Below are 17,346 nucleotides of genomic sequence, written 5' to 3'. Positions count from 1 at the left end.
CTAACCCTAACCCCAACCCTAACCCTAACCCTAACCCTAACCCTAAACCTAAACCCAACCCTAACCCTAAACATAACCCTAACCCCAACCCTAACCCTAACCCTAAACCCAACCCTAACCCTAACCCTAACCCTAACCCTAACCCCAACCCTAACCCTAACCCTAACCCTAACCCTAAACCTAACCCCAACCCTATCCCTAACCCTAACCCCAACCCTAACCTTAACCCTAACCCTAACCCTAAACCTAACCCCAACCCTATCCCTAACCCTAACCCCAACCCTAACCCTAACCATAACCCTAACCCTAAACCTAACCCCAACCCTAACCCTAACCCTAACCCTAACCCTAACCCTAACCCCAACCCTAACCCTAACCCTAACCCTAAACCTAACCCCAACCCTATCCCTAACCCTAACCCCAACCCTAACCCTAACCCTAACCCTAACCCTAACCCTAACCCTAAACCTAACCCCAACCCTATCCCTAACCCTAACCCCAACCCTAACCCTAATCATAACCCTAACCCTAACCCTAACCCCAACCCCAACCCTAACCCTAACCCTAACCCCAACCCCAACCCTAACCCTAACCCCTAACCCTAACCCTAACCCTAACTCTAACCCCAACCCTAACCCCAACCCTAACCCTAACCATAACCCCAACCCTAACCCTAACCCTAACCCTAACCCTAACCTAACCCTAACCCCAACACTAACCCTAACCCTAATAACAACCCTAACCCTAACCCTAACCTCCTAAGCTCCTTGTTAGCACACATGTGTGCAGGGAATGAAAAACAGAGGAGGGGTTGAGTTGTATTTTATACAGTCTATGGGCTGAACAAGCTCCGAGCTCTGACTTCCTGTTACAGACCGGATGGCGTTGTGACGTATGAAAAACACTGAAAACTGAAACGGCTGGTTTCAGCACACATTTACAGAAAGGTGGAGAAATCAGAACAGGGGCAGAATGGATTCTTTTACTTTTCAGGGGGTTTGTAGACAGGGACACATATTTCAGGTAGAGAACCATTAAAAAGAACATTTTGCATGATATGTCACCTTTAAAACTCACTTTTACTCCCTGGCCTTTCATACAGCATGACAGTTTATGTTGGTCTCTGTTTGTCTTTTAATATACTGTATTTTAAATTTGACTATTATTTATTTCTACTGTTTGTATTTGTTATGAAGCACTTTGGGAACCTTGTTGTTTTTAAAATGTGTTATATAAAATATAAAATATATATAAATAAAATGGATTGGATGTCCTGCCCCCCTCTTGCCACCCCATAAATATTGTTCTAGATCCGCCCCTGCTGCCAGCAGGTGGCAGTACTGCTCCCTAAAGCTGTTTGTCTCTCCACCAACACACCCACGAAGAACAATATGTTTGCTGTTGTTGAGTTGTGATATTTCCCACTGCACCTGACATACACACCACCACCACCTCCACCACCAGGACTCTTCTTCCCCCTCCGCATCTGAGCCGACCATCCGCCTCTCCTCCCCGGGTCTCTGCCACCTTCAGCCGGCCATGGCGCTCCGGAGGTTCTTCGTTGGAGGAAACTGGAAGATGAACGGGACCAAGGAGAGTCTTGGAGAGCTGATCAGCACCCTGAACACGGCCGGCCTGGACGAGAACACAGGTAACTTATTTAATGTATTAACTCCATGTATAAAGTAGAGATTAAATATTAGATTACAGGTGTTAGTGTTTTTATTGATCAATAAAAGTGATCAGTAAAGTGGGAGTCAGACCGACAGGGGGAGGGATGCTGCAGCTCAGATGACACGGTGACATTGGAGGTCATGTGATCCGGATGAGTTGCGTAATGGCTTCTGACGCACCTGTCTTATCCTCCTCACAGGGGCATGATATCTAAGAACATGCACTCAGCAGGTACTCTACTTATTTATAATTTAAGGAAGTGTTTTCATGTTTTTGCAAGAGGTGGAAACTCTCAGCTTAACTTATTTGATAAAACACATAAAGTTGCAGAAAAAACTGAAATAAAACATAAGATAAGATAAGATATACTTTATTGGTTACAGCAGCTTACAGCTTACAACACGGGACAGGGGAATACAACAATGTACTAACATAGTTAAAAAATATACTAACAATAATTATAGCATTGATAAAGGTAAAATAAAATAAAATAAAATAAAAAAATAAATAAAATATGGCAACTATTACAGATATATACACACTATGTACACTTCTATCTGATAAATGGATAAGGTAAGTTATTGCACGATAAAAATTGCACCAGGTTATTTAAACAAACATACACAGTATGAAGAACAGTGCGATTCAGATGGATACAGTAGTTATTTGTGAATGTGCCAAGTCACATAGTAACTTCCATGTAGTGGAATGAAAGATGAGAACAGCTGATTAACGGGACACAGCAGTGCTGGTGTTAAACAGTCTGATTGCAGATGGGATGAAGGACCTGTGGTAGCGCTCCGCCCTGCAGGGTGGGCGTCTCAGTCTGCTGCTGAAGGAGCTGCAGGGACCCCACAGTCTCATAAAGGGGGTGAGAGAGGGATTGTCCATGATGGATGTCATCTTGGCTAACACCCTCCTCTCACCCACCTCCTCTATGGAGTCCAGAGGACAGCCCAGGACAGAACTGGCCCTCCTGACCAGTTTGTTAAGTCTTTTCCTGTCCCTGTCTGTGCTCCCAGCTCCCCAGCAGACCACTGCATAGAAGAAAGCAGACGCTACCACAGTGTCATAAAATGTCTGTAACAGAGTCCTGCACACTCCGAAGGACCTCAGTCTTCTCAGCAGGTGCAGGCGACTTTGGCCCTTCTTGTACATGATGTAGGTGTTGTGTGACCAGTCCAGTTTATTGTTGAGGTGAACACCCAGGTATTTGTAGGTCAAAACACTTAAAATACAGAAAAAATAACTTTTAAACACATGAACATTAACATTTTACTACCTGACAAATATTTTTTAAATATAATTAGCTTAAACTGCAGGAATAAAACAATAAAATATTGAAAAATAATGATAAAAAATAAATAAAAACAAAACCCGGGGCTAAAAATACAAAAGAAATGGTACAAAAAAGTATAATTTTTAATATTTTGCACACAAGAAAATAACATTTGCACATACAGTTATCTTAATTGCACAAACAATGACTTTGTGCACCGTTCAGAAATATTGTGTGCGCACAACAGATTAGTTTCTGCATGCAAGATAATTAAAAATAATAATTACACATTTTAAATTCTGCAAATCAGTGCCCCATGAACGTCACATATTTGTTATAAAGGGCTGAACTCTTCAGCACATATCAATGAGTAACTGTAGTGATTAGTTCAGGGGATTTAAATGTTAAAAGGTGTCAATCTTTCAGAGGTGGTGTGTGGAGCTCCCTCCATCTACCTGGACTTTGCTCGGTCCAGTCTGGATCCACGGATCGGGGTTGCTGCCCAGAACTGCTACAAGGTGGCCAAGGGAGCGTTCACAGGAGAGATCAGGTATCTCACCCTCTGAATTATTTCTGATGAAAGCATAATTAATAATTAAGCATGCTCTAATAACTTCATGTCATTGGTGTTAAATGTGCAGAATTTTTGTCAAAAACAAAATAAAATGCATCTGTCTTCAATACCTGTCCTCTCTCTGTCCAGTCCGGCCATGATAAAGGACTGTGGTGTGGACTGGGTGATCCTGGGACACTCAGAGCGCCGTCATGTGTTTGGAGAAAGTGACGAGCTGATCGGTCAGAAGGTGAGTCTCTTTGTTCTGCTTTGGCTCTCCATAGACTGTATGAAAAGATGAACACTCCTGTCCTTACTTCTCTCCTCTGGCTTCCCGTTTTAAAATAGATTATAAGATTTTGCTTTCCTCTATTATAGCTCGTCTGCTACATTGTTGGAAATGCTGACACCATACGAGCCATCTAGAGGCCTTAGACCCTTAGGTGGGGCACTTCTGGTTGTTCCAAAGTCGAGGCTCAGAGGCCCCTCGACTTTGGAATGACCTCCCTGAGGAGATAAGGCTTGCAGAGTCAGTGACATCTTTAAATCTCTGGTTAAAACTCACTTTTAGAAACTTGCTTTCATGTGACTTTTTAATTCATTTTTAATTGTATTTATTTTTTTATTTAACTAATTAATTAGAAAGTATTTATTTATTTTATTAATATTATTTTACTAATAGTACTGTATAATTATTATTACTATTGTAATTACTATAAGTAGGGCCCGAGCACCGCTGGTGGCGAAGGCCCTATTGTAACCCTAAGGGTTATTATTATAGGAGATTGCAGTTTTGGACCCCTGAACGTGAATGAAAGCGTGAGTATTTCTGCACACTCATCGGGTCTGGTGAAAATTGCAAGTTATTATAGGTCTCGCAAAAAAATTCTCAGTAGCGCCCTCTAGAGGTAAAAATAACACCCTACGCATGGAGTTTTTTGGCTACATGCATGAAAAATACCACACATATTCATGGCATCAGGACGCACAAAAAAGTCACTGGCACCCATATTCGAAACTCAACAGGAAGAGCGCCACCTAGCTTTGAACATGAAAATGGGCCAAAATGGGTCCCTGCAAGGGTGCATACTTTTGCTAATTTCTCCTAGAGTTTTTCTCCGATTCAGTCCAAACTCGGCACATTCTATAGTAAACCCATTGACGATTAATACAAAGTAAAGGCATTCCGTTCAGACAAAAATTGTGGGCGTGTCAGACTTTGGGGCGGGGCATCAAAAAAAAAAAATGTCGGAAAATTGATTTTTGTGACTTGAAAATGCACGTTATCTCACCTCATCCAACACAGTCATCAGGCCTGGGGAAAATTGCGACATTTTATGGGTGGCGCAAAAAAAGTCGAAAAAATGTGCTCACTAGCGCCCCCTACAGTTTTCAAAAACCCCTCCCCATAGGGGTTATTTTGAGCTACATGCTTGAAAATCAATACGCATATTCATGGCATCAGGACGCATAAAAAAGCCTCTTGCACCCATATCCCAAACTCAACAGAAAGAGCGCCACCTAGCTTTGAACATGAAAAATGGCGTCCAAATAAGGGTGCGTACTTTCGCTATCTTCTCCGAAGGCTTTTCTCCGATTCAGTCCAAACCAAGGGCAACCTATAGCAGACACCTTAACGAGAAAAAATGATCAGAACTTTTTTTTTTCCAGAAAAAAATTGTGGGCGTGGCATGCGTTGAGGTGGTGCATCAGACGCACATACAGCTTTGAATGTAAAGAATGAGGCCAAAATAAGGGTGCATACTTTTGAGAGCTCCTCCTAGGGTTTTTCTCTGTTTCAGTCCAAACAAGGCACATTCTATAGCAGACATATTGACGATTAAATTATTTTTAACGGAATTCTGTTCAGACTATAATTGTGGCCGTGGCACACTGTCAAGTTTGGAGGTTTTCTTGGCAATCTGCCAAAAACTTGGAACATTTGCACCACCTGAGGCAGTATATACTCTCAGATCTTGCTTTCGCATCATGTGGTGGCAAATATCAGACAACGGTTTACATGTGGCGGTGGCTCGCGTAGGCGGCGGCTACGGGTGTGCGAGGGCCGGTTCATCGCCGCTTGCGGCTTTAATTATTATTATTGTTGTTATTATTACTATTATTATTACTATCATTATTACTATAGTTATTATTATTACCATTATTTGTATTAGAATTGTTATTATTAATATTATTATTACTATTTTTACCATTATTATTATTATTATTACTAGTATTAGTATTTATTTATTTTTTAAATTATTATTATTGTAATTAATATTTTCATTTTATTATTATTACTATTATTTATTTGTATTTGTTAATTATTATTATTATTACTATTATTATTATTATGATTATTATTATTTATTTATTTTTATTATTATTATTATTATTAGTAGTAGTATTATTACCATAATTAATATTATTACTATTATTATTATCATTATTATTACTCTTAGTATTATTATTATTATTATTTGTATTATTTGTATTATTATTGTTATTATTATTATTATTATTATTATTATTATTATACCATTATTATTATTATTATTATTTTTTTTTATTGTAATTAATGCTGTTATTTTATTTTTATTATTATTATTTTTTTTATTATTATTATTGTTATTATTATTATTATTATTATTATTATTATTATTATTATTATTATAAAACATGTTTTGTTATAGTGTGACGGGTGGTGTAGGAGATGTGTTTTCCATCCAATGACTGAAAACATATTTTCAGTCACTGGATGGAAAAGTTTTGCATGGAAGTTTAATTTGCTCCAGCATCTAAACTCTCATATATACATGCTTACAAGTTACAAGAAGAATTTCTAACCACTCTTTAAAAAGTACACAAGCGTAAATCTTGATGCCACTTCTCCACCAACGATCTCTCAAAGCATCCCGTGAATTAAAACCCTGTCTATGTAGCTTCCCTGCCCACTCATCATCAGGAGAGCAGGTCTGACTGCTCGGTCTGTTCTCAGGTGGCTCACGCTCTGGAGAGTGACCTGGCTGTGATCGCCTGCATCGGGGAGACGCTGGAGGAGCGAGAGTCCGGCACCACAGAAGAAGTCGTCTACAATCAGACTCAGGTCATCGCAGGTGAGTATTTCTTTACTTTTCCACCTTTCCTGCGTCTGAGTTTGTGAACTCATCCTTCAGTTTCTCGTACAGCCCTGGATGTTTCATTGATTTCCTGCAGAACATAAAGTTCTAGTTTCTGCAGCCGGCTCTTCTGCCTTTTTGTAACACTGATTTATATTCTCGTCATATTCCACACGCTGTTCTCCGCTTGCTTCTGTTCCCACTCAGTCTGCAGTCACACATTAAAGGCATTATTGATGATCTCTCTCTGCCTCATGCAGCCTACTTCTGCTCTCAAAGTAGGCTTCATCGCGCTGATTTAAAATGCAAGTAGGTCAGCGGTCTCTGCTGATGGAGACGTCTCTATAGAGGAGTCGTTCCCTCCTCTGAGAGGTCTCTAGAATCCACCGCAGCGTTAATAGATCTTTGCAGCACGAGTTCATCTTCCTTCTCTGAAACTCTTAGTAAGAGTTGAGACCACTGACTGTGCTTGAGAATGGATGACATGTGTTGTATAAAAAAGGGAAGCCAAAGTGTTCCTTTGCCTGATGGAGGGATGATGTTTGTGTTGCAGAGAACGTGAAGGACTGGGGGAAAGTGGTGCTGGCTTATGAACCCGTGTGGGCCATCGGCACAGGAAAGACAGCTTCACCTGAGCAGGTAACACCGACATCGTCAAACTTCCCAGGATTTCAACTTCAAGCATGCTGTTATCCTTTAAATGCATGTTTCTCTTCAATGTGTGTGTGCAGGCTCAGGAGGTCCATGAGAAGTTGAGGGCGTGGCTCAGAGCCAACGTGTCAGACGACGTTGCCGACTCTGTGCGCATCATCTACGGAGGTCAGTGACGTAGAATCAGTCTTACCTCCGTCTCAACGTTTCTAACTTTCATCCTCATGATGAACGTCTCCTTGGTGTAGTTTTTGAAAGCAGTATGAGTCAGTTTCCACCAGATCCTTGTCCGGTCTGTCTCCGATCCGCTGCTCTCTCGTACGTCAACACCCACTGGTTGCATTTTCAGGACCGTCAGACAGCTGGAGTCATGTGACCGAGGTCTTCTCCTCATCCATGTTGTCTTTCTGGTCCTCTCAAAACCTCTGACCTGTTGACTCCAGGCCTGGCTCCGCTCATCATGACTTTGGTTTGTTGTTGTAGTTAAGTGAAATACGATCTGGTGATAACACAGAGTCTTTTATTCTGAAAATTAACCGGATGTTTTCATTTTGTTTTGGTGAAACCTGACTTCCTGTCCTGCTCCATCTGCTCTGTTGAGATTGATGTGTCGTGCTCTGGCATCTGACAAAAATAGAAGTCTTGTGTATCTGATCCGGAGGACTCCGACCTGCCGGATCAGAGACGGAGTGGATCCAGTGGAAGTTAACACATAGACTAGAATAGAAACCGATCAGATCTGGTGCTGTGACGGATCGGAGACAGACCGGACATGGATCTGGTGGAATTAAAAATATCTTAAAATCATCAAAACGTTCAAGAAATATTTTTAAAAATCACCTTTTGTTTATTTTTTGCCACTAAATTTCTGAACCATAAAGACAGAACCTTGTTTTTCTGCACCAGGCCTTAAAAAGTAACATTTAACACAGAGTCTAATGGGGTCTGACTCACTTTTGGAGTCAGCCTCAAGTGGACACTCGAGGGACTGCAGGTTTTTTGGTGCTTCAGCATGAGCTTTATTTTTCAACAGCGGAAGGAGGAAAAAGAAAAAGATGATGGAGGAAAGCAGGATGAAGGTAGGGTGGGGGAAACTAGGGATGAAGTTGAAGGAAAATAGGGAAGGGAAGGAGGAAGGGAGAAAGAGAGGAAGCAAGGTAGGGAAAGAAAAGATGGAATCTTCCCTCCCTTTTCATTCCCTTCCTCTCCTGTCCAACTTTCTACACTCACACTTTTCCCCAGCTTTTGTCTCATAATCCTCACCCATTTATTTCTCTCCCTCCTCCCCTCCTCTTAGAGTCTTTTATTCTGAAAATTAACCGGATGTTTTAATTTTGTTTTGGTGAAACCTGACTTCCTGTCCCGCTCCATCTGCTCTGTTGATATTGATGCGTCGTGCTCCGGCATCCAGCAGAAATAGAAGTCTTGCGTATCTGATACGGAGGGGTCCGACCTGCCGGATCAGAGACGCAGCTGGAACGCAACGGAGCGGATCCAGTGGAAGTTAACACATTGACTAGAATAGAAACCGATTAGATCGGGTGCAATGACAGATCAGAGACGGACCGGACACGGATCTGGTGGAATTTGGCTGTTTGATGCTAAACAATTATTAAAAACTGCAGTTCCTCCAGTGTCCACTAGAGGCTGGCTCCAGAAGCACCGGAAACCACATACACACCCATTCACAGAAGCCGATCTTCACAGCAGAAATAAACATGTTCATAAAAATGAGTTCAGTCTTGATGGAGGGGGTGAATTTTTTCATAACGCAGCAGTTTTGAAGATATCAAGATTGCATAATGAGAGGCACAGCTGGCTTGATTGACAGGCGGGTACCCTGTAGCTGTTAGCGAGGAGGCTAAAGGCCCGCCTCTTTACCTCACACTAGCTCGGACGAAGCTAGGTTGAGTTTCCAATATGGCTGCCGCCAACGATAGGCTTCAAAACAGCGCTTCTCTCTCTTCGTCCTTTAGGTTCGGTGACGGGAGCAAACTGCAGAGAGCTGGCGTCTCAGGACGACGTGGACGGCTTCCTGGTGGGCGGAGCTTCTCTGAAACCGGAGTTCGTCGACATCATCAACGCACAAGCTTAACAGACGCCGACGACATCGGGATCGATGAAAGGAAAAGAAAAAAACAGCCGTTTAGAGTGTTGCCTTGTTTCTGCAGACCGGGCTGACTGATGTGATGATGTCACGTGTCTCATGAGGGCGGTTTGGTTTGCAGAATACTTATCAGAGACGTAAACACAGGGAGGGATACTTCTGTTGCTGTTTGGCTTGATAGTTTGAGAATGAAGCACTTTTATTTTGTTAGATCAGTGAAAACGTTCTTGTTGTTCTGCACTTTTTTGTCTCTGGAAGGCTTAAAGAGGAAAAGAGAGCTGAGAGCTGTTTACCTGAGGAGACACGAGGATCAGTCAGTCCGGGTTGTCCTGCATGTTTGTCACTTTGTATTAACGATGCACTCACACCTGCACTAACTACTGCTTCAGGGCCCTTCACAATAAAAGCTGGGATTAGAAAGTACTCTAAGATGTGACGTATGAGACGTAGGATGTGTTTTAGGAGTCAGGAAGTTGTGATTAATATAATTGTTCCTGTATGTTTAACACTGGATGAAGGAGGACGTCACCATGGAAGAACTAAATAAATAGTGAATATTAAAAAAAGGTGTTTTATGTTTGCTTCTTATTCACAAACTTTCATCTCTCAGGTGAGACAGTTCCTGGTTTCATCTCACCTTTGTTTATTATTTTTGGTATGAAGACAAACCGCTGAGTCATTGAAGCCCTCAACTCTTAAGTCATTAAGTTGAATCTAAACATGACAGTAGGTAAGGATAGAAAAAAAGACTTCAACATATTCAACTTTACAGCAGAATTAAGAATGTTGAAGCAAAAAATAAAATAAAACTAAACAAATACAATAAAATTCAATTATTTTACAATTACATTTATCCATCCATCCATTATCTTGACCGCTTATCCCATTAGGGGTCACGGGGGGCTGGAGCCTATCCCAGCTGGCTTTGGGCGGAAGGCAGGGTACACCCTGGACAGGTCGCCAACCTATCACAGGGCTAACACAGAGAGACAGACAACCATTCATGCACACACTCACACCTATGGGCATTTTAGAGTGATCAATTAACCTGAGCATGTTTTTGGATTGTGGGAGGAAGCCGGAGAACCCGGAGAGAACCCACGCATGCACGGGGAGAACATGCAAACTCCACACAGAAAGGCACCCGCCTGGCCGGGGATTCGAACCAGGAACCTTCTACCTGTGAGGCAACAGCGCTACCCACTGCACCACCGTGCAGACAATTACATTTAACTAAGTTTAATTTAATTTAATTAATAAAGGAGGAAAAGCCAAAGCACTGCGTTGTTGAAGCCCTCAAATCTGGACGTAGAGGTCTGATAAAGACATGAAAGTAGGAAAGCACCGAAAAAAGACTTCAACAAATCCAACTTTACAGCAGAATTAAGAATGTTGAAGCCTAAAATAAAATAAATTAAATTAAATTGAATCATTTAACAATTACATTTAACTTAATTTAATTTAATTTAATTTAAAGGCCCTGTGAGGAGTTTTGAACTGGCTGAGAAACAGACTGAAAATGATACCGATGCCTCTTTATGACCTTCAATAGCAAACAAGTCCATCAGCAGCAACACTGACACCTTCTCTGTTGTCATGTTTAATGCCTGAAACCGCCCTGAGGGGGTAGGTGTCAGACCAGATGATGGACATCTTGCTTCAGGAACAGCCTTTATTTGACTGTTTTCATGAAAATAATCACATTGCCTGATAAAGTTGACTGTTAAAAGACAACAGGATGAGGTTTTTCTTGAAAACACTACTTTTGCATATATAGGACAAGAGATAAGAGGTATCACTTTGTCCACAAGGGGGCGCCAGAACCGATACAAAACAAAAGTTCCTCACAGCAGCTTTAATAAAAATAATGTTTGCTACATACCCCACATTGGAAGGATTTCACCTGCTGTGGGCGGACAGGATACAGGAGAGAGAGACTGAACACACTGGTGAAGAAGGCCAGCTCAGTCCTGGACCCTGTGGAGGTGGTGGCTGACAGGAGAATTACGGCCAAGCTGTCGTCTCTGATGAACATTTCTTTCCTATATTTATTCTTGTTAAATTCTTGTTCTGTACACCTTTTTGTTCGCTGCTGTAACTCCATGAATTTCCCCGTTGTGGGACGAATAAAGGAGTATCTTACCTTATCTTATATTCAAACTTCCGTCTCTCAGGTGAGACAGTTCCTGGTTTTATCTCACCTTCAGTTATTATTTTTGGTATGTGGACAAACCGCTGAGTCATCGAAGATCTCAAATTGAGATGGAGAAAGTGGAATAAAGACATGAGAGTAGGAAAGCACAGAAAGAAGACTTCAGAATTAAGAATGTTGCAGCCAAAAATAAAATAAAACTAAATAAATTCAATTAAATTCAATTATTTTACATTTAAATTTAACTACATTTAATCTGATTTAATTTGATTTAATTTAATAAAACTAATGTTTGCTACATATTCAAACTTTCGTCTCTCAGGTGAGACAGTTCCTGGTTTTATCTCACCTTCAATTTTTATTTTTGGTATGAAGACAAAATGCTGAGTCATTGAAGACCTCAAATTGAGGTGGAGAAAGTGGAATAAAGACATGAAATTGTATAAACTAATTTAATTTAATTTAATTTAACTTAATTTAATTAAGTTTAATTCAATTGAATTGAATTGAATTGATAAAGCACTGAGTGGTTGAAGCCCTCAAATCTTGATGTAGAAGTCTGATAAAGACATGAAAGTATGAAAGCGCCGAAAAAAAGACTTCAACAAATGAGCTGTGATTGAAATTGTAAATTAACATCTTTTTATTTCACATTTTTTCACATTATTTTCAATGACAAGCGTTCCGTTTTTTTATTCTCTTTCTTCTTTATTTCGACGGCTAATCTATGGACATTCAGGAGGGACGGAGGGGGGGGCGGAGGGGGGACGGAGGAGGGACTCAGGGTTTCATCTGTCTTCTTTTTTTTTCTTTTTTGGACTTCAAGCAGAAATGACAAATCATCAGATTCACATCAGGGGCGGGGAGGGAGAACTCAGATATGGACACGACAAGAAGAAGAAGAAGAAGAAGAAGAAGAAGAAGAAAAGGAGACAAAAAGAGGGAGCGAGGAGGACAGGAGTGAGAGTGCAGGTTTGTGACGTGTTCAGGTGTGTGTGTGGTTTTTCACTCAGTCCCTGAAACTGCTGTTAGTGTGTTTCTCTCTGCAGGTGCATCGTCCTCTTTTGGTGTGTCTCTTTCAGTTGCGTGCGTCAGTCTACATGTTTCTATTATATCTCTACGTATTAATCTCTGTTTGTACATCAATAATCTTTGTTGTAGTCCTCTGGCTGTACATGAACTATCCCTTTAAAACTACAGTAACAGTGCATGTCTGGCTTGTAGATTTGACATTTTGATGGTACTCCCCTGCATGTGCATGAGCGCGTGTTCTCTATCTAAATGTGTGTGTTTGTGTGCATACAGCATCACCTCCCTACCTTTAAGTCCAGTGCATAATTGATTGGTTTCTATCTTATTGTATTTTTTTTTGCTTGGCTCTGTCGCTCCTGTGTGTCTTCATGAGTCTGTGTGTGATCATTCACTGTACATGGCTCTTGCATGTGTGTGTCGTGTCCGTCAGTTTACGTGTGTTTGTGTGTGTGTGTGTGTGTGTGTGAGAAAGAGAGTGTGTGTGTTTGTGTGAATCATTCATGTGTCTGTCAGCTTCACAGGGCGCTGGGGTTCCTGAAGTTGTGGCCTGCGAAGCGAGCCTGGTCGCCGAGCTCCTCCTCGATCCTGCAGAGGACACAAGAGAAGAGGAAATTTAACATTTGAAATATCATTATTTTAATATTATTATAATATATATATATATTAAAAATATATTTATATATAGTTATAAATATTACTGTAAAGTAATTATTATAATATTTTTTTATATATTTTTGATAGTCACAAGAATGAAACAGTTGCATAATTTTAAATATTAATATTTTGTATATATAATTACATAATTCTAAATATCATTCTATTACTATTTTTTATAATATATATATTTAATACAATTATTATATACTGTTTATATATATATTTTATTGTAAAGTAATTATTTAAATTTTCTCAATATTTTTGATCATAAAAAAAATTAAAAATGTGCATAATTTCAAATATTATTATTATATTATAATAATACACATCATTTATGAATCTATGATATATTCTGTATATATTTATATTTATAAAAATATATAAACAGTATAAGTATTATAATATTTGTAATATATTTTTGATCATCAAAAAATGAAACAGTTGCATAATTTTAAATATTATTATTATATATACATAAATATGAATTATAATATAATAACATCATAATTTAATAATCTTTAATTTATATATAGTTACTTAATTTATATAAACATTTAATAATCTTTATATATATATATTAATAAAGAAATATATAAACATAATATTTTTTTAAATATATTTTTGATAATCAAAAAATTCAACTGTTGCATTAATATTTTATTTTTATTATTATATATATATTTATCATAATTTAATAACATCCAAATTTAATAATCTTTAATTTATATATATTTACTTATATTTATATTTATGTTTAGACATTTAATAATACAAAATAATATATTTTAAAATTATTTTTCATTATTAAAAAAATGAATCAGTTGCATGAAGGTGAATTTTTTGGAGTGTGTGCCAAAAAGTGCAGTTCCACAAGTGGCCACTGGAGGCTTGCTCCAAAAGTGAGTCAATCTTCTTTAAGCTCCATAATAAAAAGTCAAACAGCAGAAACTAACTAACATGTTGAGGACCTGGTTTTGGTCTCTGCAGCTTTCTTCATCGCTGTTTGTTTATTCTATCCAAGAAATCTGAATTTGACTCTTTAAATTGAGTTTAATTAAAGCATGTTTCATTTGCATGTTAGCACTAATCAGCAGATATCTGTGTCCGTGCTGACCTCGCCTGGCTTGTTGTTTTACTCAGTGTTTTGTCAGAAATGATGCAGAGGAGTCAGAATTATTGCTCCCTTGGATGACAGTTTATAATCAAATCTGTGGACCTTTTTGGAGTTTATTTCTTACAAGACATTTTCCTTGTTTCATTTTGCAGCCCCTCACATTTCCCCCCCCTGCAACATTTAATCCTTCAAAACCTCTGAACGTCCCCTTTGCTGTCAGTGTGTGAAACCTGTCTGCAGAGTAAACGTCTCTGTGCTTCCTCTGAACACGTGTGTGCATGCTTGACTGCACTGATTAGCGTTTGTCGCCGGTTAAAGCTCCTGTAAGTCTCTCCCTCCTCCACCTCCCCTCCTCCTCCCCTCCTGCGTCTCCTCAGCAATGCAATGGGATTACAACGCTGAGCTCATCCCTCCTCCCCACCCTTCCTTCCCCTCCTCCTCCTCTTCCTCCTCCTCCTCCTGCTGCTGCTGACTGGCTCGGACACATGAGGTGACACCAGCACTGCTGTCGCATGTCATGTCAATTAGCACTGTGATGCTAGGACTGAGCAGGCGCCTGGAGAGGCGGAGCTGCTGCCAGATTTGAAGCCAAAAAGAAGCAACAAACGTAAAAGTGAAGAAAGGTGAGAGAACTCAAATAAAGCTGCGCTGACCTTCAGGGGGAAAGCTGAAATATGAAGTGTTGATGGCAAGTTCCCAAGTTTCAGATTTGTAAAAGGCTCGACTTCAAGTTTGACTTATATATATATACAATATGAAAAACCTGCAGTTCCTCCAATGGCCACTGGAGGCTGGAACCAAAAGTGAGTCTTTACCAGTAAGAGCTCAGATTAAAGTTTCAAATTTATCCAGCAGGATTAAGAATGTTTGTAGCCAAAACTAAAATAAAAATAAAATAAAATGAATACATTAAAATTCAATTTAAATTTAACTAATTTAATTTAATTTGATTTACTTAAATCAATAAAACTAAACTAAACTAAAACCAATTAATTAAATTAATTTATTATAAATTAAATAAAATCCAATAAAATTAAATGATACTATATTGAATTAGACTTAACTAAATTAAATTAAACTAAAGTAAATTAAATGGAACTATATTCAATAAAATAAAACTAAATAAAACTTAACTAAATAAAATAAATTAAAAGTGCTGTCAATTAAATTAGATACAAATAAATTCAACTATATTAAATTAAAATACACCAAATTAAACTAAACTACATTAAATTAAATTAAACTGCAGTAAATTAAACTAAACTATAATAAACTAAACTAAACTTAATTAAATTGAATTACTGTAAATAAAATAAAATGCAATTAAATTAAACTGTATTAAATGAATATAAACTAAATGTAATAAATTAAATTAAGTTAAATTGAATATAGTATTAACTCTGGAATGCAGTTCCAGTCTGTGGTGCACTGACCTCATCAGTTGGTTGTACTTGGCGAGCCTCTCAGATCTGCAGGGGGCGCCAGTCTTAATCTGCAACACAGAGACAGCACAAATATACCCATATAACTCTCTCTGTATTTGTAGAACATTTAAAAATAATAACCAGGGGTTATGAAAATATCTCTTTGTTCTATGCTGCTCAGGAGCAACTTCAAGCATTCTGTATGTGATACCTGTCCAGTGCAGAGTCCCACCACCAGGTCAGCGATGAAGGTGTCCTCTGTCTCTCCTGAACGATGGCTGACCATCACACCCCAACCGTTCGCCTGGGCCAGTTTACACCTGAGAGACAGAAACAAACAGAACTGATAAGACATCATACATCTAACGTTTTTATTATCTTCATCAAACAAAGGGAAATACAACGTGATGATTTCAGGAGGTAAAATATGTGAAAAGATGGCTTTTCTATTGATTATCAGAATATTTCTGGTGTGCGCCGACCTTGAATTCATGTTTAGTATTAGTTGTTCTATTGTCTTCTATTTATGGCACCACACATCTTTATTTAAAGCTCTTATGAGACATTTCTAGCTGCAGACCTACAGAAATAACCAGCAAAGCCATCACAGGTATCATTTTGTCCACAGGGGGCGCCAGAGTCTACACAAACCAAACATTCCTCACTGGAGCATTAAATTAAACTAAACTTAAATTATCTCAACTAAACCAAATTAAATTAAATTAAATTAAACTTTATTAAATTAAATTAAATTAAATTAATTTACTGTTAATTAAATACAATTCAATTAAATTGAACTTTAGTAAATTAAATTAAACTTTATTAAATCAAATTCAACTAAATTAAAGTAACTTAATCTATATTAAATTAAATTAAATTAAGTTAAGTTATATAAAATTAATTTAAATATTTTTAGCTGCAGACTAACAGAAAAAATCAGCCAAGAGATCACAGGTATAATTTTGTCCACAGGGGGCGCCAAATCTACACAAACCAAACATTCCTCACTGGAGCTTTAAATGAAACTAAATTAGACTAAAATTATCTAAACTTAACCAAATTAAATTAAATTAAATTTCATTGGATTAAATTAAATTAATTTACTGTTAATTAAATACAATTACATTAAATTGAACTATAGTAAATTAAATTAAACTTTATTAAATCAAATTAAACTATTAAATCAAATTCAACTAAATTAAAGTTACTTAATCTATATTAAATTAAATTAAATTAAGTAAGGTTAAGTTAAATAAAATTAATTTAAATATTTTTAGCTGCAGGCTAACAGAAAAAATCAGCCAAGAGATCACAGGTATAATTTTGTCCACAGGGGGGCGCCAAAGTCTACACAAACCAAACGTTCCTCACTGGAGCTTTAAATCTGTTTCCTCCTGAAACCATCCTAGTCAGAAACTCTCTCCACTGAGAGAGTTCTCTGCAGCTTTGTTGTGAGTAAGGAATGAAACTCGTCTGAACCAGCCTGAAAGAATCCTCTCTGTTCCTCACCAGCCAGTTTAGCTTCAAGCTGAACACAAAGACAGCTGTGTCATGTTCTGGTTGCATAAGGATGTGTTTTCTTGA

The 17,346-nt window shown here is 38.3% G+C and overlaps 2 protein-coding genes across 11 annotated transcripts in view; one reads left to right on the top strand and one right to left on the bottom strand.

The window, feature by feature from the left end:
• Positions 1-1,373: 1,373 nt before the first annotated feature.
• tpi1a (triosephosphate isomerase 1a) lies at positions 1,374-9,949 on the top strand. Of its 2 annotated transcripts, none has more exons than XM_034705661.1 (7): positions 1,374-1,651; positions 3,380-3,503; positions 3,657-3,756; positions 6,505-6,622; positions 7,179-7,264; positions 7,357-7,444; positions 9,253-9,949. In XM_034705661.1, exons 1-7 carry the CDS (start codon positions 1,540-1,542, stop codon positions 9,369-9,371), a joined length of 747 nt encoding a protein of 248 aa, XP_034561552.1. In that variant the 5' UTR covers positions 1,374-1,539; the 3' UTR covers positions 9,372-9,949. The 2 variants fall into 2 exon arrangements, with proteins under 2 accessions (XP_034561552.1, XP_034561553.1); XM_034705662.1 differs by lacking the exon at positions 1,374-1,651 and adding an exon at positions 1,793-1,905.
• A 2,201-nt stretch (positions 9,950-12,150) lies between these two features.
• The window catches only part of LOC117827752 (gamma-enolase), an 85,116-nt gene continuing 79,920 nt past the window's right edge, over positions 12,151-17,346 (bottom strand). For 8 of the 9 annotated variants that reach the window (XM_034704500.1, XM_034704499.1, XM_034704504.1 and 5 more), the window contains 3 exons: positions 15,974-16,082; positions 15,772-15,830; positions 12,189-13,152 (listed from right to left, as the gene is read on the bottom strand). In XM_034704500.1, coding sequence (XP_034560391.1) covers positions 13,083-13,152; positions 15,772-15,830; positions 15,974-16,082 — 238 coding nt within the window. In that variant the 3' untranslated portion in view covers positions 12,189-13,082. Of the gene's footprint in view, positions 13,153-15,771; positions 15,831-15,973; positions 16,083-17,346 lie in introns of all 9 variants that reach the window. The other variant, XM_034704506.1, reaches the window with a different exon arrangement.

Source organism: Notolabrus celidotus, chromosome 16 (genome assembly GCF_009762535.1).
Source record: "Notolabrus celidotus isolate fNotCel1 chromosome 16, fNotCel1.pri, whole genome shotgun sequence".
NCBI lineage: Eukaryota > Metazoa > Chordata > Actinopteri > Labriformes > Labridae > Notolabrus > Notolabrus celidotus.
Note: the sequence above shows the minus strand (reverse complement) of the source record. Positions and strands in the feature narration are given on the sequence as shown.

Bases quoted from the DNA above. Each gene is read 5' to 3' on its own strand.
- tpi1a (XM_034705661.1), top strand. From the start codon at position 1,540: ATGGCGCTCCGGAGGTTCTTCGTTGGAGGAAACTGGAAGATGAACGGG. The intron at 7,265-7,356 runs GTAACACCGACA...GTGTGTGTGCAG, and splicing joins AGACAGCTTCACCTGAGCAG to GCTCAGGAGGTCCATGAGAA. The intron at 7,445-9,252 runs GTCAGTGACGTA...TTCGTCCTTTAG, and splicing joins TGTGCGCATCATCTACGGAG to GTTCGGTGACGGGAGCAAAC.